This window comes from Rhopalosiphum maidis, chromosome 1, assembly GCF_003676215.2.
Source record: "Rhopalosiphum maidis isolate BTI-1 chromosome 1, ASM367621v3, whole genome shotgun sequence".
In the NCBI taxonomy this organism is placed as follows: domain Eukaryota; kingdom Metazoa; phylum Arthropoda; class Insecta; order Hemiptera; family Aphididae; genus Rhopalosiphum; species Rhopalosiphum maidis.
Genome location: NC_040877.1, coordinates 25,040,920 through 25,064,370, shown reverse-complemented (window position 1 = coordinate 25,064,370; position 23,451 = coordinate 25,040,920). Strand labels below are relative to the sequence as shown.

The following is a 23,451-nucleotide window of genomic DNA, read 5'->3' as shown; positions in this document are numbered from 1 at the left end:
GTTTATCAAAATATTAGTTTGAACCAACTACTTAAAAATTATATTTTAGATTTATGATTTGTACAAGGTTAATATCAAATATTGATTTAATCATAAATGTGATACAATTTTAAAACAAAAATAATAACTAACAACCTAAAATATTATATTATAATACATAATATAAAAGCTTAGATATAATTAAAAATAACAATGGACAAAAAAATGTTTAATCTACAGTTCAAGTATTTTGTAATTATAAGTATGCAAAACAAGTAAAAACATTGAATAGCAACTTTTAATATATAAAAAATAATAACGAAACTAACTACTTATCAATTTATAAAGACATTTTAATTTATCAAAAACAAAAATTATACCAATTTTATTTAATAAATTAAATTTTAAGCATTATTATAATATATTTAAAATATTTGGTTGACTTACCATGCAATGCAAATAGTAACAATTTTATATGAAATAAATTCATACCTAATCTAAAAATCTATATTGAATTTAATAGAAAATTATGAAATTTTGAGTAACGAATAATAACTGAAAGTGTTTATTTCAAATCCAATTTCAGTTTTAATTTTATTTTATTCAACACTCATAATAAGTGTATAGTCAAATTAAGAATATACATTAGGTACAGTGCATATTGGTAATTTATTAAATATAGGTACATCTTATTTAGCAATTTTCTTTGAAGTGTATTAAAGTAAAACCACAATATTAACCGTGGCAATCAAATCAATTTATAAATAATAATTTTTTATTTTGTTCACAATAATCTGTAAATATTTTTAAGATGATGTTTCATATAAAAAATATATAACAAACAAACCTAATCTCATGATTTTCCTTAAAATTTTAATTTTAAAATTTGTACCAAATAAGATACTATTTAAATATTTACCTACCTCATACATAATAAATACATACATAATTAGACATTAGTAGACATTTAAATCTAATAACCAAACTTTTGTTTTTTTAGTCTTCTTTTAGATTTTTGAAGTTCTCCATCCGATACATCAGAATTTTCTGATCCTGATACATCTAAAGCTAATTCACTAGACTCCATAGCATAATTGCCAGTAGCCTTAGCTCTTTCTAACGTCCTTATTTGAGATTCCAAAATGTTATTCTGTCGCTTGAGATCATCAATGTCTTGTTGATGGGAAACATTTTTGCGTCTCATGAATTGTATGTAATCAGCTGCTTTTTTTAAAATCTGCGCACGACTAGCAACTTTTTCACCTTGTAGTGATGGAACTGAATCTCTGAGACTTGTAAAGCTGTCTTTAATATGGTCACGTCTTTTGCGTTCCAATGCATTATGGTGTGCACGCTTTTCTGCAGTCTCCAACTCAATATCTCGGTCATCATCACTCATCTTGACTCTAAGTAACCAAATTACTCTTTTGGAGCAAAATCTAAAAAAACAAATCCTAATTATTATAAGAATATGAAAAAGAATTAATAAATAGGTACTTATCATCATTTAATAGATCAATTCTTAATACTCCATGATTATTTTATGGGAAGAAGTTAAATATTTTATCATACATACATACAAGAACTTATTAAATAATATAACTAGAGATAAACATACAATCATTGTTTTATAATGTCAGAAAACATTAAAACAAAAATATATTATTGTATTATTAATAAAATAATAATATTATAGTAATGTATGATCAATAAAATCTAAAAATAACTTTATTTGGTGATCATTACTTATCAGTTATCATGTATCTTCACTATAATAATATGTAAACTGAATAGATAATAATAGTTATTTGATTATACCTACCCTGCAACAATGAATATAACTGCTAACAAAATTTATATTATACAATATACATATTTAATACGAGTTATTGTTTATTTTTCTTTCTAATCGTATATGAATAAAGCATAAAACGAGATGTACACAGACAAATATTATTACGAGACACAGTATGTTTGAAAAATAATCGGGTAATCAAAACATTTATAATCCATCAACACAAATACGTATGAATCGTATGATTAGGTATATTGTCGTTTTCCCATAGCCCTCTACTATATCAGCAAAAGCTAAGATCGTCTTTGGCGCTCACAACTGCTCGAGGGATTTTAGACATTAAAACAATAATATAGGTCAAAATTCTATTTTCTACAAGCGAAAAACCATTACGACAATAAAAATGATTTAACAATTCTATGGCACGGTTAAGTATCAAGACCCTAGCGTATGTGTCTTTCGATTGTCATTGGCATTGAAACATGCAAGTACACAATGAATGAAAAAAAATGTATCACACTTACATCAGTATTGTCTCCGACGAGGCCTTTTCGGTCAAACTACACTTTTCGTTCGGTGTACAACTGTGTAGTCAGCTGTTACGTTATTCGAAAGATTGTGCGAAACAAATAAAAATAGTTAAATTTATTCGATTTTAAGTTGTAAATAAAATAAAATACCAAAAAATATCGCATTTAATTTTAATCAACAAACAATGTTCTTATCATCATACAAAAGAGCAACCCGATTAACGCATTGTGTATCAACATCTCACCGGGCTGACCACATTGGCGGTGTACTTAGTGTATTTCGGTATTTTTGTATTTCGTTTTCGACTCGTTGTCACCACTGACCCAGTAGGGAATGCGAACAATGCCAACCGCTATAGGCGCAGAAGGCTGAATCGTTCAAGCCCTTCAAAATATTAAATATTACGATTTAACGGTCGTTACTCGTTTCTTATTACTGATATCTCATACTCTCATTCCTGCATATTAATTATTAACTGTTTCGTCTCATTTTACTTATTACTTATTATTTTTCAAATGTCAATTAGTTTATGAACAAAACCAATGTAAGTATACAACGATTAAATAATTTGATTAAACATTTTATATTAGTTCGATTATGATACTAAAATATCTGTCTTCTACTTAGTGTTCAGTCACCTATATATTTTTTTCATAGAAATAGTTCGTATGTAGATACTTAGTAAATAGATAAATATAAAATATCTATCCTTACTGTTATATTTCAATAAATACAGCGTTTTTAATAATTATTATTGATTACTTTGGCCTGAATGTTTATGCAAATGCATACCTACTCTACTACACTTAGAATATTTCTAATTAATATGTACATTTTTTGATATAAATCAATTTTATAATTAACATTCTTTTTACTTATTTGAATAAAAATTTAAACAAGTTATATAATTCTAGGAAATTGTATTCAAGTAGCATTTATTATCAATACCTATTAGATAAAATAATTTAAATTTTGTCCACTTTAATAACATTTAATTGTAACCGAATTTTTAAACTAAGATTGAATGATCATCTAAAATAATATATTGTTATTTGAGTACTTTGTATAGTAATAAATTAATTTTATAATATGATTTTTTTTTATAAGTTATTTACAATCATTTTAGAGAAAAATAAGCAAATAATATATCCGATTTATAACGATAGTGAAACTTTTAGAAGAAGAAGCCATTTACTAATGTCACTTATTATTTTTTAGTTTATTAGATGTATATAAATAAATAGTAATTAATTAATAGAAGATTTTGGGACCAATTACGCTTTAGACATCATAAAGAGTTTCTTTGGATGAATAAGGGGGATACATTATTTATAAGAGAATTATGGTGTAATTTTTTATGAAATATTGTAGAAAAATTTAGTTTCTATATTATGATATAAATTAATAAAAAAATTTCACTAATTTTTATTTTTATTATTTTTGTATAACAATCATTATTTACTAAACATTTATAGTAGAAAACCCTATATTGTTTTTATAAATAAATAATAATTTTATTACCTACTTGATTGATTAACAAAATCTAGTTTAAAATTATTTTTCCTGCTTGTGGTGACAATTATTAATGAATACATTCATTATTAATTTGGTCAATCACTTGTTAGAACAATTTTTTTATCATATCCCTTTTTAGTAATTGTATTGATTATTCATACCACATTGTAATATTGAGTAAGTGTTACCTTATAAACAAGGTTTAGGACTTAAAGTATTTTCATATTCATTATACATGTAGTAAAACAGAGCGATATACAAATGAGTTTTATAGTACAGAAAATTCAAATTTAAATTTGTATTTTCTTATCTTAGCATATTTTTCATATTGACGTATATTCAAAGATCTTTAACGATTTATGGATAATATAATTGTTCAAAATATATTAGTTAAAATGTTGAACGATTAATTACAAAAATGTAGTTCATTAACAGGATCTATAAATACTCAACAAAAGCAATTTGAAACATTCAAAAACAATGTAGTTATCTTAGTTGGATAATACTAATAGGTGAACTTTTCCTATTTGAAAACATACGAAAATATCTAATAGTTCAATGCGATCACAAATGTTAACATTTTACTAACAATTTTTTAGTAAATTTTTACCTGTATTATAATATTCATGTATATATATTTTTCAGAACATTCATAAACCTTATTTATAATAATATAATATAAAAAAAAAAATCTAATAAATCTTTTTTGTTAATTATTTTTTAAGTGCTTTATACATATTTTTCAAATTGTGTATGCATATTCTACAATATTTATAAATACAAATTCTAACTCTATTGATTACCAATACTTCCACTTAATATCTAAATGTATGATTTCATTTTTCCTGATGTTAAACTATTATTACCTATAAGTACCTACCAATACAATAGTAAATTAGTAAAATTATTAAAGTTTATAGCTGGTTACAGCTTTTATTTACAATATATTAACAATTCCAACTTTATTTGTTGATGTATATTTAAATAGAATGAAGAGAGTTGGGAACCAACCAGCAAAAATTCAGAAAAAGTACCGAGCAGAAGATGACGCTAAAGATCCTATTCAAGTTTATTGTCGAATTCGCCCCGTCCAGTCTAATTTAGAATCATCATGTATCAAAGTTGTATCCGACACTGAAATACAAATATATTGCTCGCCAGATGAGAGAGGAATATCTAGGGAAGGACAATTCAGTTACAAGAAAATATTCACTGAATATGAGACCCAAGAAGTGGTCTTTCAAGACTTGGGATTGCCACTAATTGAACAACTTTTAACTGGAAAAAGTAGTCTAATATTTGCATATGGAATATCAGGTAGTGGCAAATCGTATACAATGACTGGTAATCAGGAAGATGGCGGTATTGTTGGAAGATGCTTTGATGTAATATTCAATTCTATTCAAAATTACCAAGCTAGAAGGTTTACTTTTAAACCTGACAAGCTTAATGGATTTGATGTATATAGTATGGAAGATGCCTTGTTTTTTAAATCTGAGGATTTCAAAAATAATGTTAAAAACCCTTCTAAAACATCAAAAAAGTAAGAATTAATAAATTTGTTTTTCATCCTCTAAAGATTATTTAATGTGTTTATGAATTTAAATATTTCTAGGAAAGATGGAGATACAGATCGTATACCATTTAATTATAAAATTATGGATATAGAACAAGATGTAGCATATTCAGTCTTTATAAGCTATGTAGAAATATATCATAATTACGTGTATGATCTTTTAGAAGATGTATCTGATGGAGAAATAAGACGGTGAATAAATAATAAATTTTATATTAATATTAATATTTAATTTTAAATTGTATGATTGTTTAATAGCAACAGTAAAATAATAAGGGAAGATTCTAATGGAAATATGTATGTGCATGGAGTAAATGAACAAGAAGTATTTAACGCAGATGAAGCTTTTGAATGGTTGAGAAAAGGTCAGTTAAGAAAGCGTACTGCACCAACATTTTTGAACATGGATTCCAGTCGTAGTCATACAGTTTTTACTATAAGAGTTGTGCAAGTAAGTTATTTTAAAAAATTTAATTTCAAAATTGTTATGTATGTACTTTAATATCATTATTGTAATTTATAATATATATAAATGTTATAATAGGCACCTTTGGATACTGATGGTGTAAGTATAATTCAAGATAAGAAATATACTGTTGTGAGTCAGCTGTCACTAGTAGATTTAGCTGGTAGTGAACGAGCTGGGAAAGCAAAGACCACTGGACAAAGACTTCAAGAAGCTGGTTAGATTTTTTTAATTATTTTTTTGATACATAATTATTACTATACATTTTTACAGGAGAAATAAATAAGTCACTGTCAAATTTAAAACAATGTCTTAAGATATTATATGAAAATCAATCTTCTAGCAATTTAAGAAATATTGCTGAAAAAATACCGTATAGAACATCACGTCTTACCCATCTGTTCAAAAGTTTCTTTGAAGGTTCTGGTTCGATCAGAATGCTAATTTGTGTTAACCCTATGTCTGAATATACAGAGCTTTTGGTAAATAAAAACTAAAATAATTTAATTTAATGTATATTTAAATATTTTGTTATAAACATGCAGCCTGTACTTCAATTCGGTGAAATGTCTGGAAGTGTTCAAGTAAAAAGAACAACTCCATTGCGTATGGATATAGGTTTAACTCCAGGAAGAAGAAAAGTTATTGATGTATGTGTTAATATTTAATATTAATTCTTAGATATTTGTTCTTATATAAGCACAATTTTAGATTCAATCTTTAAATCGCATTCCATGTGTAATTGAGGAAGGTACTAAATTTCCACAAGACAATAAAATAAATTATGAATCAAAAGAAAACTGTTTTGGAAGGTAATTTTAATTAATTACAATTGTTATATGTATATAAAAGATAATAACTATGTTTATTTTACAGTTATTTAAATTTGGGGCCTCCTTTGCCGGATTTAGAAGTAGATGATTTATTAGATGACGAGAAGAGACAGCAATTAATTACTGCTCTTGATCAAAGAATAAAAAAAAAGGAAGAACTTCGTGAATTGTTGATTACTCAGAGTATAAATTGATAATACATTTTTAATAAAAATAAAAAGCAAAATAACATTAATTACTTTCTTTTAACAGGTAATGACATACGATCACAAATAGTAGTTTTAGAAAGCAATTTTGCGGGTGCTAAACAAGAAATAAATTCATTGCAAATTCTGAGAGACCAAGATACTAATAAAGTATTAATAATCCAATGTATTATTAATATTGATAGTTATTACTAATAATTTATTTAATGTTTTATATAGGTTAAGCAATATCAAAACAAATCATTTTTATTAGAAAATGAATTGGCCTCGTTAAAAAGAAAATTAGAGTTTATGGATAATGAAAATAAAAGATTAAAATCAGATGTAAGTAACAAAATACATAAATATTTTTATTTACCTAACATTGACTGTAGAGATGAAATTGAATCTAGTCTTGCTTTGTTTTATCCTCATACTTTTACCTGCCCATATTGTATTCATAGACTATATCCAGGATTAAGAACATATTTATTACACTATAATACAAACTAAAAAATATGTATGCATACAGTAAAAATGTTATTAGTTTATTGATTATATCAGTTAATTTTCTTACCTTTTTAATTCATAGTTAAATGCAAAAGACAACATGTTAAATCAAGTTTCAGTAGATAAAGATCTGTTAAAACAAAAATACAATACAAAAATTGTTAAAAAACAAGAACAGTTATCTAGAGAATTCAAAGATAAATGGAAAGTTCAAGAAAATGAGTTTGAGGTTTGTATAATATTTTTAATTAAGGTTTTTAAATATATAATTGTAAATCATCCAGCTTCTTATTATTCCAACATCCTTATACAAAATGTTATATTATGTGTATCAAAATACATGTAGTATGTGTCAAAGCCTGTTAATAAAAAATAACAACTAAGGCAATTATTAGTTATGTTATTAGCATCCACATAAATACACAATTAGCTCAAAAGTAAAATTATACTGTTTCAACCATCGAAGTATACACCTTATTGAAGTTAGATTTTGATTCTAGTCAAGTTGGTATTGAACTAATTCTTTAAATAACTCTTAAAAAATAGAACTTTTAAAATCTGTCATAAATCACAATGTGACCTGTCTAAAATCTTCATAGTTCATTCATAATATAACTATACTTTATCCTACAATACAAAACATAACGATTCTGATCATCTCTATGCCACACCATGCCATGATGAAATCAATCATAATATGACAAAGTCTTAAATAAGGATATACAGAATAATCAATTCTTGATTAATTGGACATAGTGTATATCTATTTTGGTAAGGCTTAGAAGTTATTCCTGTTAGGCAAGTTTATAAACAAAAATATGTTGGATCCTACTTTTTCAACTACAATAATACAATAAGATCTCACTCCAAAAATAACTTTAATTTTAAAGTCAATTTTTATTTTTTTTATATATATGATAAACAGGCAAAATTACAAGATAAAAAACGCAAATTAAGACATATCAAAAATATTGTGGAAAGCACAGAAAATATTCCTGGCCATTTCTCCAGGCGTATTGTAAAAAGAACTCTGTCTGACGAAAGCTTAAACAAAATAGAACCAGTTGTGAATAATGGTAAACCCTCAGAGTCAAAACAAAACGAGGTAACTGAATTATTTTAAATATTAACACACATAATATTATCCTTGTAAAACATTATAATGAACATTTAGCCATCACAAGCAACACTAAGATATTTACGTTCAAGACGATCTAAATCGTGTGACCCTCATGAACGTTGGATCGAACACAAACCACCAGTGCCTATTCCTTTACAAACTGTTATGCAACCTAAATTAAAGAAGCGCAAATCCATTACCAAATTAACAGATGCCAAAACAGTATCGAATAATGGCGCATCAAAATATTGTTTATTGACACAAGGATCGGATGAACAAGGCATTCCAGAAGCTAAACTATATAAAGTACTTTATATCTACTTTAATAATAACTATTATCAACAAAACTTGTATTAATTGATTTATAATTTGTTAGGCTGATATTATACAAACCATGGGTGGAGGTGCGCAGGTTGTGTTCAATGATGTCGAAACGCTAAAACAGGATTCACCACTAGGTGGATCTCCTGTGAAAAACCGTATCCAGGCTTACAATAATGAAGTTAAGGCTCATAGAGGTAGTTCCGAAGATATACAATCAAAATGTTATGGAATACAAGGAGGCTATACTCCAACATCTAGAAAATGATATATTAAAATATAAACGTTATCCATTTTACATTTAAGGAGAATTGGCTAACGTATGTGATATCTTAAATTTCTTTTATTATTATTATTATTATTATTATATATATACACAAATATAGATTGTACATAACTTTACTTACCAAAAACTTGGGAATTTATGTTACATACGATTTGTAAACAGAACAGAAAAAGAGATCAATCTAACTTTATTTGACAGTGTAAACAATCGGTTCAATAAAAAATAGCATCTCAATCACAACTGCTTCAATGCTATGTCAATATGAGTGTAGTCTGCTTTTTTACAATTGAATGTTAACCTTTTCCACTACAAAATCAATTGTTTTTATTTATTTTTTTTACATTTTTGTACTATAAGTTTTTTTTTTTTTTTGATATATAATTTTATAATTATTATTTATAACTAAATTTTGCTTGCAGAAATGTAGTGACAAGATTATTTTCTTATAATATATTATACTTAGTTTTGTGTTTTAAATGAGTATTTCACAATCTAATTGGTATTATTATTTTCTAGTTCAAATTAAAATAAGAAATATATTTTTAATTTTTAAAATCAATGACTTATTAAGATCATCTTATTGAGGAAGTTGAGAGAGCCAATATGGCTACAAATGTATTTTCTAATAATATTTCCTTTATATTACAAATTAGATATACCTAATGTACCATAAAATGTTCATAAGGATATAAGGTTCTTGTATTCATTAGTACTGAATGACAAAATGTGATAAAGAACTAACAGCATTTTAAACGCAATTTTATGTATATGTATTTTAATCACAAAAACAAATTTATTGTAGCTAACATCAAAATATCGACAGAACAGATTTGTACAATACACGATAATGATATTGTTGTTTCGATTGGTATATAATACACAATTTTAACTTAACCTAGTCCTAAAGAATTTTTTATCATCATCCATTTATATTTTAGAACTATTATTAAAAGAAAATGTATACCATACTCAAATAAGTTAAATTAAGTACAATAATAATAATAATAAAAAAAAAAACAAGATGGTTCTATTAACAATATAGTTTTCTTCCATATACACCGTACAATAATGAAAATTATAAAAATTAAATGCTACCATAATTTGAAATATATACATTTTTATATAATATATATATAACAAACCCATAGTTGTACAACTATAGTAACACCGTGTAAAGGAATAAATTAACAATAGATATCGTAAGCTAATAATAATATAATGTAGAGCCAGTTTTCATAGAAAACAGACAAGACTAGAATCACAGACGGGCAAGGAAAATCAAATAATATCTAAGGTATACACAGAAAATTAATAAGTACACATATAATAATATTGTATAGCTAATTTAATATTCTTAACTTAATTTTGTTAAATATCTCATTTTTTATTTTTTTGATAAGACGGGTTGTTTGGTCCCTAAGCATTAAAACATAATTAGATAAAATCAATTATTTTTTTTTTTTTGTTATTTACTTTACATGTAACGGTCAGTTTGTTTTGAGCGCAAGTGTATTACACATTTTCTAGGACAATTGAAAAAATAAGATGGATTCATGTTAGTATGTGTTCGTATTTTTAGAACAAAAAATTGGTAAAGGTATACCTTTGGTTAATAAAATGGCTATCATTAGAAATAGAAATTAATAAGAAATATGTAATATATATACAGTTATTGTTTTGGATGAACGTCCCCTTTCAGTCACTAAACACAAGTTTGATTTTTAATCGACTTGTTTTTTTTTTTTTTATTTGTATTCCATTACATACAGCTGTATCTTTAATTTTAGGAATGATTTTCCAAATTAATACCACCATAATTACAATTTCAAAAAAAAAAATACATCGATTAAAAACTGGTGCATACAATGCACATTATGTTATTGACACTTATTGGGATGTTATTTTAAAACTGTATATACAAAAATATTTAAATTTCATAATTTTCAATCAGGTACAATATAGAAAAAGAAAATAAATGGATACAAATAAATGTTAATAAATAATTTAGCTATTAGTTAATAAATTTAAATATATATATCAATGCCAGTCATATTGCAATATTCCCAACAATTTTTTATCAAATACTCTTTCTCTAGAGTGTGCGAAAACTAAGAAAATAAAATTGATTTTAAAACGATTTGTGTACTAGGCAGCTGGCAAGAATATAATGGCGGACGGAACAAGCGTCGCATTCATATTTTAATACATATAGTAATATATTTACAATACACTGAAATATGTGTCATAATTGAAAGAGATAAAGAATACTAAAAATGGACAAAGATCATTTGACTTACATAAGCAACTAACAATAATATATAACATGAAAAAAAAACAATAAGATATTAATTAACGACAGTAAAGAAGAATTTGTACCACTAACAATGGATACAAAATAAAATATAATAAATCTATGCACTTAACTGAAGAAAAACATAGAAATACAATTCAGTAGAAAAGCAGAAGAAACATATATGCAACATATGAACACAATAAAAGCTTTTTATAGTCTAAAGAATTAAAACGAATGAGAAGAAATTAAAGAAATAGATAGAAACTTAAGTTTTTCAGTCAACTGATTTTTAAACACTTAACATAATAATTAAAACATTATTAATGAAAAATGGTAATAATAGCAATAGCACTCAATCAATATCTATGCTGCTCATGTTTAAGAAGAATACTATTAAGATATATTTGAGCTTGATAAAATTTAAGAATCAGCAGCTAATAAAATGTATACATATGAAACTTAATGAGATATTATCAAATTATTGATTATAAAATAGCTCATACTATTTACAATCAAAGATAATTTTAACAGCAAATTTCTGAATTTCTCTGTAAAACTAATACTATAATACAATTGGTTTGAAATAGTTTGCTTCCCCCTCCCTTATTATTAGCTCACAGTAAAAATGAATTCTATAAACTATAAATCTTATAGATGAAATTACATTTAGAATAATCTAAATGAAATGTTTAGGAGGAGGAGGTGTTTTATATGGCGATTGATTGGGCGAACTATCGCCCAAGTCTAATCTCAACTCAACTTCGGGGCCAAGAATTGGACATATGTTTAACTGGTCCAAAGAAAGTGATACGGCTGCAACATCAGGCATAATTACTTGCTCTCCTCGGCCATCAAAATCTTCATCGTCATCATACTATTAAATTGATCACCAAAAATAAGTGATAAAAAAAGAATTTATAAATCAAATTTACTTACTCTGATATTATTAGTGTATCGTAAAGATGAGGCCATATCGTTTACAACATATGGTCTATGTTGTTTTCTCAATTTTTGCTGTGCGTACACAGACGGTAAAGTGCTAGTTCCTAAACCTTTTCGTTTTTCTTTTCTTGTGCGACTACTTCGAGATCTTGTACTTTCTTTTGGTTTCTCATCAGGACCTCCACCACAGTAGCATACAGAACTGGCAGCTTTCTAATTATTAATTATTCATTAAAAAATGTTCTTTTTAATAATTTGATTAAAATATTGATAATACTTCTAAAAGATAAGCAACAGGGTCTGGTAAATTGAACTCTCGAACTACTCTTAATCTTATTTGATGATTGATTTCCTGTCGACTAGATAAAGGCAGTGATATTGCTCGTTGACAACCAGGGGCAGATCTCAGTTTCTGGTCACGTTTAACCATAGCATTCATGGTTGAAACATCTGGTGCTATATACAAATTCATAATTTTAGAAACAACTTGGTGGGTTAAAATAATATATTATTATTATACTTGGTATTGAAGCTGTTAAAACATCAAGAGATGAAAGGCCATATGATAATGGAGTTGGTTTTTCTTCAATCATGTATAAAGTGTCAGGTATACCATCAGGCATATATCTTGTTCGTCGTACAAGCTCTTCATCCTCTCTTAACATTTGATCTTCAAATAATGACTAAACCAAACACAAATTGAGTGTAATATATTAATATAAGTATAAAATTAATATACTTATTACAAAAAGCTTTTGATTTAATTTACATTTTATAAAGTTTCAAATTCTCAACATAATAAATGGACTATAATTACTTATCATTTCAGAAACCAAAAATAATAATAATAATAATAGCTTATAATTATAAAATTACAAAAACAGAAATGAATCCATGTAAAAATATGAAAATATCTTTAATTCTTAGACTTAATCTTAAGTTTAATCCAATTGAAATTTGAAATACTATTCTTTATTATTTATTATTATGGTATGAAAAATATTCAGTATGTTACTGATAAAAATTGCTTTTAATATTGTTGTCTTTAATATTAATAATAAACAATACATAAAATTGTAAATTATCAAAACAAATCTTACTTATCTTAATAACTTACTTTAATTTCATCATAGTATGGAATAAATAATCTAGGTCTCACATAAAGCCCAGATGGATGTCTAATCCAAGCATTGATTCTGGACATATGATGAGATAATATTGGTGAATCATTACCAATCATATGGCTTGGAGGTGAACTCACTAAACCTCTTCTTATGGCTTGGGTCAAAGTCTCGTGTTCTGTGGGGATAACATGATCCATACGCACCAAAGGTAAGAGTTCAGATAATATTTCACGAAGTTCTACATCACTTAAATCTCGTTTCTTTACACCTTTTCGGCTAACAGAATGTGTAGTTTGACTAACTAAATTTGGTTCTAAAATCAATTAAAAAAATTATATATCAATTATAAAGTTGAAAATTGAAATATAATACCTCTATCTTCCATACGTCTAATCAATTCATGTTCACCCCATTTGAGAACAGCTTGTAAAACTTCAAGTTCACTTGTTTGTAAGAAGTTACTTTTTAAACAGTCTATTAGATGAGGTTTGTCCAATTGGTACAAAACAGGACTATTAGCCACTTGAGAAAATTCTTCACGTAAAAAATGCTTAGCTTGGCGATGAACCCATGCTGACCCATGTGGCAAACTTCCCCATCTATTTATCATTTTTAATATTATTAAATAATATATAAAATCAGTGTCATAATATTTAAGTAAAATTACCTAAGTACTCCTGGAAGTGACTCTAGAGTAAGCCATTCTAGGATAAGATCCTCACAACCTTGAGATACTATTTCTAATTCTAGAAAACGACCAATCTGATACAATTCCATAGCTTCGTCCAGAGGACTTGGTCTAACTCGTCCCGTATTAGTCAGAGCTTCAACCTAAAACAATAAATTGCCATAAGTATTTGTAGACGAATAATAATATATAAATAGTATATACGAATAGTATATAAAACTGCATTATATTTACTTCACTTAAACTGCCAGCAGACGAACCACATCCTGAACCTCTCAGTATCAGAGACAAATCAACTGTATCTAAATAAATTGCATGTAATAGTACTCTTGCATATCGTTTTGGAATAACTGATTCATCTAGCACTATCCTGAAATATTTTTAAAAATAAATAATATATAATAAGCAAATAATTGTTAATAAATATAAAAAATCATTGTTAAAACCTTGTAGGAATGTGTAAAGCTCTTTCAGTATGTTCTTCACCAGATTTAGTCCTTCGTTGAATAAGATTCCTAAAAAATGGTGACCTAGCACTAAGAATAGATTTATGGCAAGGCAATTCCAGTTTGGGTTGAAAACCATATTCAGATCCAGTAGATTCTGGCCTTCGATCTGAATATCCTTCTGGGATAAATACAAGTGCAGCATCTGCATAGTCACCAGTTTCCAACAAGTATCTTAAATCATTTTCTAATACATTTGGTGTACCAAGTTCATCACCAAGTCTTCTTAATAATGCTAAATCAATATCTCCATCTCTTGGAGCTATATCGCCAGTATATAAAAATCGTAATAATGCTGAAAACATTTCTATATCTACACCAGGTGTTCTCAAATCTAAACAAATACGTGCCCCATAACCAGGACACCCCAAAAGCAATTCACGAAAATATGGACATCTAGCTGACAGTATTGCTCTGTGTACTGGAAAACAAACACCACGGAAAATGAGATCAACGTCTGTACAATACTTATGGTCATATAGAGTAGATAAATCTTGTTTAAATGTAGCAGCTGGAGGCCTCGCTAGTTCTGCTTGTACAGACAAGTCTTTAAGGGCAGCTAATGCTTCATATTCTTCAAGTAAGGCAGTAACTTCAGCTGGTGACCAATCAGATATCAACTCTCTTATGACACGACCATGATTACACACCTTGGAATATCGACGACGCTTAATAAGCTTCTTTCGTAAAGTAGCAAAACCAGACATACGCATCTTACGTCTTTCCCTATAGATATAAATACATAAAGAATTAATATGAGTACTAAAAACAAAATATATTATGAAAATAAATAAAATATACTTACTTAATAATAACTCCTGGATAATTTTGAACGTCTACATTTGGATATTCATTGGAAGAAACCCCGGCACCCATTCTGTCGTCTGGCCAAATCCTTTTCGTCATCCCATCATATGACCAGACACAAGGTAACAATGTGAAACATAAGTTCATCACATAGTTATTTTCTCTGAAATATAAAAGTTAATTTGAGAAAATAGCTATAATAACAAAATGTTAGTTGAAGAAAGCTTTTGCACTCTTTATTTGTTATCTATTTTACCATTAACTCCATTATACATTTACATCATCAATAAAATGTTCAATAAAAATGACTAAAAGTTAACACATAGTCAATTAAAAACATATTCTAAATTGTATAACAATTAATAAAAACTTATTTACTCAGCTGTTCAAAACAATAGACTAGGTACCAAGGTATTTATTAGAATGTATGGCTATAATTTACTCAATTATTTTAATTAACTGTACTATCAAAATTTTATACTTCAAATAAAATCATAGTTGAGTTATACATTGTATACATAAATGACAGATTAGGTTTACAAATTCAAATTCAAATTGGGTCAAGTCAATAAGTTATTGTATACAAGAAATCAGTATTCAATAGTATCAATAACAAAAGGAAATCAAACGATTATGATAAAGTGTATTATTTTAAATCAACACATTGAATTAATGTGAAAAATACACAAAAAAACGAAACAAATATGTAGTCAAAAAGTGCTTCTTGAGCAGGTTGTTTTGGGTGTTCAAGAAAAAAATTAGCCACTTACATTAAATAACCCTTTCATGACCTGCATTCGTGGGATCATCGAGACGAATTGACTGATTTGAATACTTTGTAATAACAAATCTTCGGAAAAGATAACTTTCTGGATGAAATTTTAAATCGGAACTAAATTTGTATTTTGTAATAGAAATAATTGAGATCTAAATACAAATTTTGCTTAGCTGAGAATATTTTGTTCTATTGATAAAAAAAAAAACATCAACACGCCTACAAAAATGGTTAGAAAGTCTTTGGAAATTAATTTCCTAGTGAGAACACAAAATAATCACAACTACCTACGAAAAGGAAATTATGTTGATTATTCAAAAATTAATAATTTCAAAATGTATAAGTATTGACAGTATTGTTGTCTACAATTTGGTTTTATTTTAATTTAATTTATCAATAACAATTAATTATTGTTTTTTATAATTTATTTAATCACAGAAATTCTGTGACAGAATCATGATTCGTATTCGCTTTGGAAATTTCAGTCAAACTAAACATAATGATAACAAAACATGTGATCAAAGATTGAACAAGAACACGCCGATGAATAAAACAATAAAAATATTATCTATTATGTATTTTACTACTTTGTGTTTGTAGTTGGTCGTTCCAGTGAAATTCTTAGTTACAGCCACGAATTAAGATATACATATTAATTAATTTTCTGTAATCCGTATTGCACCAAACTGCATTTTATTAATTGATTATACATTTCATTCAATCAAATCATAACAGTTGTAAGTATTTTAATAGATTAGATATTTAGATTACATTATATCTACACAATACACATTACACACCGACTAACCTAATAAAAGTTATACTTACTTGAACTATGTAGTTTTTAAAAAATAAAAAATAAATAGTTAAATCACTGGTTTATAGGTTTTAAAGTGTTAATTAATAATTTGTTGTTTAGGTTATTTTTAGTAGTAATATAGTATAACCTTTATGTTTATACTTGTAAGTAGAGGCGTGCGTATGGTGGGGGTGGTGATTGGAGATATAATCCCCCTCATGGGCTTCTTTTTTTTGGCAATTTTTGTGTTTAAATCAAATTTCCTGACACGCCACTGCTTTTAGGTATATTGTAATACATTTTACAACAGGTAATAATACAATTATTAAGAGGACGCCATACCCGCATGGTTGTCTCTGCCTTACTTACGTGCATTATAACAAATTTGTTCAGCAGAATGATGCTTTTAATGATGTTATTATTTTAAAGTGAGTTATAGTTATGTAAAATATTACAACTTATGTTTATAATTCACTTTATAATGATATTATAAATAAAATCGTATGTCATTGTCTAGATAATATTCTTACCTTTAAATGTAATAATAGGTAAATTTACCCTAATATTAAAGCTAACATCACAAAATGTATTCTGCTGAATGAAATTTTGTTTTGATATACATTAGTAAGACACGGGCAACACATGCAGGTATGGCATCCCCTTAAGTACAAACCATATAGTGTTATTGACTTATTGCATTAAAACTATATTTATTGGGAAAATTCTTAATGTATAATAAGTACAGCTTGTAGTTGTATTGAATAAATTATAAAAATTTGACTTTGTTTTCTTTATTTTTTTCCATAAAAAATAACTTACATATTTTAATACAATCGATTTTTTAATTTTCAATAGTAGATAAATCTTAATTATACTTATAACCTAAGAAAATACATACATATATCACATTTAAAATATGAACGTATTAGTCCAATTTTTGCTCATCTATAACTTCCTCCTCCCCACCTAATATACCATAAGTATATCTACTGTGTAGTAAATCCATACTCCTGCGCACAAGTTGGCTACAACGTTTTCCTTACAAATTAAAATTGAATTGATATAAAATATCATTTCTACATTTATAAATATGTATTGTAAATTGTAATATTATATACTATTAGAAGAAAAAAATGTTGTCGATAATGAGATAGATATATCATTTTTGATGTAATTTGCTACTCCTGAAATTTTCAAAAGGCGTCAGTCAACCGAGTTTTAAATTTAGTGGTTTACAACCTCTACTTAGAAAAAAAGCCCACAGAAATTTAAAGGAGGAATGGGGCATTTTTTGAATCATTAAGGTGGCGCCGGTCATTAGCTAGGCAGACTATGGTTACTTAAAATGTTCAGGTACTCAATAAAATCTCATGAGATAAAAAACAAATTTATTTAGTTCTTAAATTATATTAATTATTTTTATAAATATCTAAAATACATATGAATTATGAATTATATGATATTTATATATTTAAATTTATTTGTCTGGAATAAAACTAATCAAATTACTACTTTTACAATACAATTGTATAACAGTCAACAGTTTCTAACAATTTATCTAGTATCCTTAAAAATAATAAATAGGTATTACTCACCTGTTGTTGAAGTTTGAAGATGATAACAAATCTTGAATAATATAAATTCAAATTATCTAATTATTCTATTATTTAGTATCACAAAAGGTAAATTAAAAAATTTATGTTTTGGCTATAGTTGTTGTCATGGTAACCTATTATTGTACCTAAATACCTAATAAATGACTATAAAAAAGTGAAGATTTTTTTACTTTTTATTTGTTTAGTTCTTTACCATAACACTAAACCTCATCTTATACCTATTTTTAAATTAATTTAAAAACAATACAATAAAATGCCACCTTAATTTCGATGTGTCACTAAAGTGATAGATATGATAAATAATTTTTATAGTTCGGATTATATAGTGTTTTTAAACTGTATAATATATTTACAAGTATATATTATATAATTCTAGTCAATATTTTAAGTACGGTTTTATTATTATTATTATTATTTAAATTTCTCTTGGATACAATTAGATATTTTGATATCTATATGAGTGTATATCTTAAATATTAATTTTATATTACAATGTAAATATTACAATATTATCTTATAATAATTATTTATTATGAAACTGTTAGATACAATAAAAAAATAATTTAACTTAATATCAAATATGTAAAAAAAATTCATTCTCAGATTATTGAATCTATGCAATATATTAAATGATAATATTTTCTATAACCTACTATTAACAAGTTAATAGTTTTCTTAATCTTTATTGTCATTATTATAGTTATTTAATGTATTAAAAAACGAAAATGTTTTAACACCAGTAGTATGCTCCTAATTGCACTAATGTTTGTAACAGTTTGTTATAAACTAATTATAATAGTTTTTTATAATTAACAAACGATTTCCAACAAATGTTAATTTTACAAGAGTTAATTATTTGTGTATTTTATTTAATTTATAAATATGTGTGATTATTAATTAATTTGATTAATATTATGATCCATAAAACTAAATTAATTAACTTTCAATTTCAAAGTGACCTTGTATCAATAATTTCTGAAAATAAAATAAATATTAAATAGTTTCTATAGTTCTTTTGTTATAATTTATCTTCTTCTTTTAGCTTTTACAGCACATTTAGGGTCATAGTTACTTCAACTATTTCCTGCTACCGTCTTCACTCCCCTGTATAGTCTTGATCCTAGTGTACAATTTCATAGGTCTGATTTGATTGTATCCATCCACCTTTGCCTAAGTCCTCCTCTAGATTTATTTCCATTTATTGTTTCTATCATTACTTTTTTTAATATCCCATTGAACTTCAGGACTTCCAGACAGTCTAATCCATTCCAAACATTTGGCTCTTATATTGAGTGTTTGGTACATTTGGTAAATTTCCTTATTGGTTCTAACACTGTATTCACTATTCTCCAAGATACAGCACAGTATTTTTCTTTCAAAAGTCATTAGTATTTCTACGTCGCTCTTTTTAACCAACCATGTGTCACATCTGTAGGATAGAACTGGACGTGGATAATTTGAATATAGTATTAATTTGGATCTCTTAGGATAGTAATTACTAATTTGGACTTAAATATTTTTTCTTAGGCAAAGTATCCTGTATTAGCTGCTAACATTCTTAGTTTTATCACATTATGCATGTTATTTTTATTATTTTTACTATAATTTTTTAAATAAAAATAACTTGTTTTTTCAGCTTTTACAATGTTGACTCCAAATTTTGAATTGGATCAAACCAATGACTATTTAATCCTAAAGATTAAAGCTAGATTTGCTAATATCAACGATACAGAAATTGATGTTGATGGTACACAAGTTACATTTTATTCCTCTCCATATTATTTACGTCTTCATCTACCCGGCGAAGTGGCAGAAACTGATTCTTCATCTGGATTTTATGACTGGGATACATCTATTTTTACTTTTCAATTAAATAAAGTAAATCCAGGAGAGCACTTCCCAGATTTAAATCTTATTAACAAATTTCTAGCGCCAAAAAAAACTCCTCAAACAATCAAGCCGTCAATTGAAGTTCTTAAGGAAAATGTTCAAGGTGACAATAAAGATGATGATGACGACGACAATAACGATGGCAATGAAGATATAGATTGTAACTTTTTACAAGAACCTATATTAGACAAAAATAATATATGTGTAAAATATGGATTTGGCAACCAAACTCAAGATGGATTTAATCATTTTAATCGTGAATTTTTTGAAATTATTGAGATTAGTGGTCTTGACAGTATGAATTTTGAACAAAGAAAATCGTCACAAGCTGGGACAGAATTTTTAGATTTTTGTGAGGATCATTACATGGCGGATTTGATGACGGAACCAGATGGTTTCAAAGATATATTAAACTTTAAGCCATTTTGGTATAACACAATGCCATTTACATTAAATGATTCTCAAAAAAATATTTTAAAATCACTTGGTAATAAAGAATACTTATTGAGTAAAGATGATATAAAATCTACCTTATTGTCATTGGTAGATATCATTTATGCGTATTGTTTTTGTATTCGAACAAATTTGGGTGAAGAAAATACTGAATCACCATGGTTAATCAACAAACTCTCATCTACTCTTTCATGGTTTCGTATTTTTGAAACGTTTAATGAAACCATTATAGCGTGCATCAGACGAGGTGTGTGTTATCCTCTATACAGACGATGGGATTTAAGCATTTTAGTGCTCTCTGATGTTCGTAAGGTATTTGAAAACGGATGTGTTTGTTTACTCACGTGTTTGTTGGATATTCACGAGTTATTTAACTCGAGTGAACCCAGATATGTATTGAACCAACTATATATTAAAGACTATTGTATTTGGATTCAACAATTGAAGAGTACACATTTTGAAACCATCGTCAAACTCTTTGATAAAAATAAAATCGTCAAAAAGCAAGTGGGATTTGATTTAGAAGTATTGGAAGTTGCTGCAATGAGCGTAGAAGAAGACGTGGCCAGTTTAGAACGTGCAGAAAAAAGTAATAGTATTGTATCTAAATTACAAAAATTACAAATTTCATCGGAGAGTAGTTTAGATTCTGATGACGACGAGGAAGAATCTGCAAAATAATATTTTATTTTTATCATTTTGAGCCACGTATTAATATTAATGTCTATAAATAATCATTATATAATTAATTTTATATTTTCAAAAATTATAAATTTCAAGTTCAAAGAAGAGTTAAGATTCTGATAACGACGAAGTTTTCAGAATAAAATTTTTTATTTTTATTATTTTATATTCCGAGTATTAATATTAATGTATATTAATAATAATTGTGTAAATAATTTCATTTATTTTATACTTGCAAAAATTACAAATTTCAAGCTTGAACCACTCGGAAAGTAGTTTAGATTCTAATGACAACAAAGAAGAATCTTCAGAATAACATTTTTTTCTCTCATTTTGTACCAATTATTAATATTTATGTTTACAAATAATAATTATATAATTATTTCATTTATTTTATATTTAATAAATATATTTATAGTTTATCTACATTTTTAGACAAATGAAAATAATCCTAAATTCAATCCAAAGGTGCTAATTATATTTTATCGCAATGTCTAAAAAACGAATATTACTTAGTTATTAATTGATAATTTCAAGAATCCGTAATATGTAAGTATACATTTTATTAAAACATAATGGATAATCTATACATGATCATCATGTTACGTATATAGTATTTAGGTTGTGAAGAGCTGTGTTAATCGTTTTTATCCCCTGCTTCATCTTACAATAACCAATACATTCCTGTAGCATACGTGTTCATCATACTCTTCTACCAATCTAATATAATATTTCAATAGGTCATAACCTGTTATTGAGTGATTTCATGGTCATGACTCATGTCCCATGGTATTACAACATATTATTGATGATATTTTAATAACAAAATATATATATTTATATAAAGAAAAATATTCTATTAGCCTAACTATATTATAGAAGTACAACTACGGATGGATTTCATTCTATGATTCGACTATAGTGCATAGGTACCTATATCTCTATATCCAATGTACTGTAGTTGTACAACAGTATATCATTAAATATTTATTGAAACTGTCGAATTGAATAAAATATTCTTAGTTTATTTTCTCATTGCCTTAATAAATAATTTGGGTACTTACCTATATACCTATTATATTTAATATTGCTTTCTCCTCTCTGCATTAGAAACACGGAACATTTTCATTTAATTAGAATATACATTTTCATCATTCCGTCAAAAATATAAATTTAAAAAAATTAAAACCCATATTCTCATTTTTAACTGTAGACATTTTGATTTTTATACGAATTAAAACAGTAAAAAAATAATTTTAATTTTATCTCAGAAATTTACAAAAAAATATTACCCTATGTCCAATTTAAAATGAAGTGATACCTAAAACAAAACATATACAAGGATATTAGGAAAAATAATTACAGTATTAATAAAACAATATTTTCCACTTTATTTGTTGTTTTATTTATAAAATAAATTGGGTTTACAAAACTTATTTGTTGATAGTAAATGACAATATTGGCACATGATACGAGTTTTATAGTTAGACGCACGCTAATAAGTAATAACTATTCACTATATAATAAATTTACCAATTATAATCCTGTTTGTTTAGAGTTGTATTGGTATATGAGTGTTAAATAATTAAGTTCTTAAACCATCTAAAGGAAATCCTAAAATTGCACTACGTGGTTATAAGTATACTATACTTAGGAAACGCTAAAATATAATTCGATGGAATATTATTCAAAGAATCGCCAATGCAATTTACTACATTATTAATTAGAAATTTAAACTACACGCAGAAATTGTACGA

At 26.4% G+C, this 23,451-nt stretch overlaps 4 protein-coding genes across 7 annotated transcripts; 2 read left to right on the top strand and 2 right to left on the bottom strand.

Annotated features, from left to right (window-relative positions):
• Positions 1-469: 469 nt before the first annotated feature.
• On the bottom strand, positions 470-2,493 carry LOC113548519 (protein max). Its single transcript, XM_026949449.1, has 2 exons — positions 2,299-2,493; positions 470-1,418 (listed from the first exon to the last, which is right to left on the bottom strand). Exon 2 carries the CDS (start codon positions 1,376-1,378, stop codon positions 953-955), a length of 426 nt encoding a protein of 141 aa, XP_026805250.1. The 5' UTR covers positions 1,379-1,418; positions 2,299-2,493; the 3' UTR covers positions 470-952.
• Positions 2,494-2,693: 200 nt separating this feature from the next.
• LOC113551330 (kinesin-like protein KIF23) lies at positions 2,694-9,560 on the top strand. Of its 3 annotated transcripts, none has more exons than XR_003405115.1 (16): positions 2,694-2,849; positions 4,809-5,363; positions 5,436-5,588; positions 5,655-5,847; positions 5,941-6,079; positions 6,136-6,344; positions 6,408-6,512; positions 6,574-6,674; positions 6,739-6,878; positions 6,948-7,051; positions 7,121-7,225; positions 7,473-7,619; positions 8,316-8,495; positions 8,565-8,816; positions 8,887-9,151; positions 9,280-9,560. XR_003405115.1 is itself a non-coding variant. In XM_026953514.1 (15 exons), exons 2-15 carry the CDS (start codon positions 4,810-4,812, stop codon positions 9,097-9,099), a joined length of 2,595 nt encoding a protein of 864 aa, XP_026809315.1. In that variant the 5' UTR covers positions 2,694-2,849; position 4,809; the 3' UTR covers positions 9,100-9,387. The 3 variants fall into 3 exon arrangements, 1 of the variants encoding a protein (XP_026809315.1); XR_003405114.1 differs by having other exon boundaries at positions 9,218-9,387; XM_026953514.1 differs by having other exon boundaries at positions 8,887-9,387.
• Positions 9,561-10,513: 953 nt separating this feature from the next.
• LOC113551341 (BTB/POZ domain-containing protein 7) lies at positions 10,514-16,426 on the bottom strand. 2 transcript variants are annotated; one of them, XM_026953536.1, is made up of 11 exons: positions 16,248-16,426; positions 15,476-15,640; positions 14,611-15,396; positions 14,399-14,534; positions 14,144-14,307; positions 13,849-14,075; positions 13,470-13,789; positions 12,873-13,035; positions 12,630-12,808; positions 12,347-12,565; positions 12,087-12,284 (listed from the first exon to the last, which is right to left on the bottom strand). In XM_026953536.1, the coding sequence occupies exons 2-11, from the start codon at positions 15,622-15,624 to the stop codon at positions 12,087-12,089; spliced, it is 2,541 nt and encodes an 846-aa protein (XP_026809337.1). In that variant the 5' UTR covers positions 15,625-15,640; positions 16,248-16,426. The 2 variants fall into 2 exon arrangements, with proteins under 2 accessions (XP_026809346.1, XP_026809337.1); XM_026953545.1 differs by lacking the exon at positions 16,248-16,426 and having other exon boundaries at positions 10,514-12,284; positions 15,476-15,624.
• Positions 16,427-16,801: 375 nt separating this feature from the next.
• LOC113548087 (protein SHQ1 homolog) lies at positions 16,802-22,085 on the top strand. The gene is made up of 2 exons (XM_026948755.2): positions 16,802-16,989; positions 20,304-22,085. Exon 2 carries the CDS (start codon positions 20,312-20,314, stop codon positions 21,689-21,691), a length of 1,380 nt encoding a protein of 459 aa, XP_026804556.1. The 5' UTR covers positions 16,802-16,989; positions 20,304-20,311; the 3' UTR covers positions 21,692-22,085.
• Positions 22,086-23,451: the final 1,366 nt, after the last annotated feature.

Coding starts and splice junctions, on each gene's coding strand:
- LOC113551330 (XM_026953514.1), top strand. CDS start 4,810: ATGAAGAGAGTTGGGAACCAACCAGCAAAAATTCAGAAAAAGTACCGA. Junction 5,589..5,654: donor TCTGATGGAGAAATAAGACG/GTGAATAAATAA, acceptor ATTGTTTAATAG/CAACAGTAAAATAATAAGGG. Junction 7,226..7,472: donor ATAAAAGATTAAAATCAGAT/GTAAGTAACAAA, acceptor TTTAATTCATAG/TTAAATGCAAAAGACAACAT.
- LOC113551341 (XM_026953536.1), bottom strand. CDS start 15,624: ATGAACTTATGTTTCACATTGTTACCTTGTGTCTGGTCATATGATGGG. Junction 15,397..15,475: donor TATCCAGGAGTTATTATTAA/GTAAGTATATTT, acceptor TTATATCTATAG/GGAAAGACGTAAGATGCGTA. Junction 13,790..13,848: donor TAGACGTATGGAAGATAGAG/GTATTATATTTC, acceptor AATTGATTTTAG/AACCAAATTTAGTTAGTCAA.
- LOC113548519 (XM_026949449.1), bottom strand. CDS start 1,378: ATGAGTGATGATGACCGAGATATTGAGTTGGAGACTGCAGAAAAGCGT.
- LOC113548087 (XM_026948755.2), top strand. CDS start 20,312: ATGTTGACTCCAAATTTTGAATTGGATCAAACCAATGACTATTTAATC.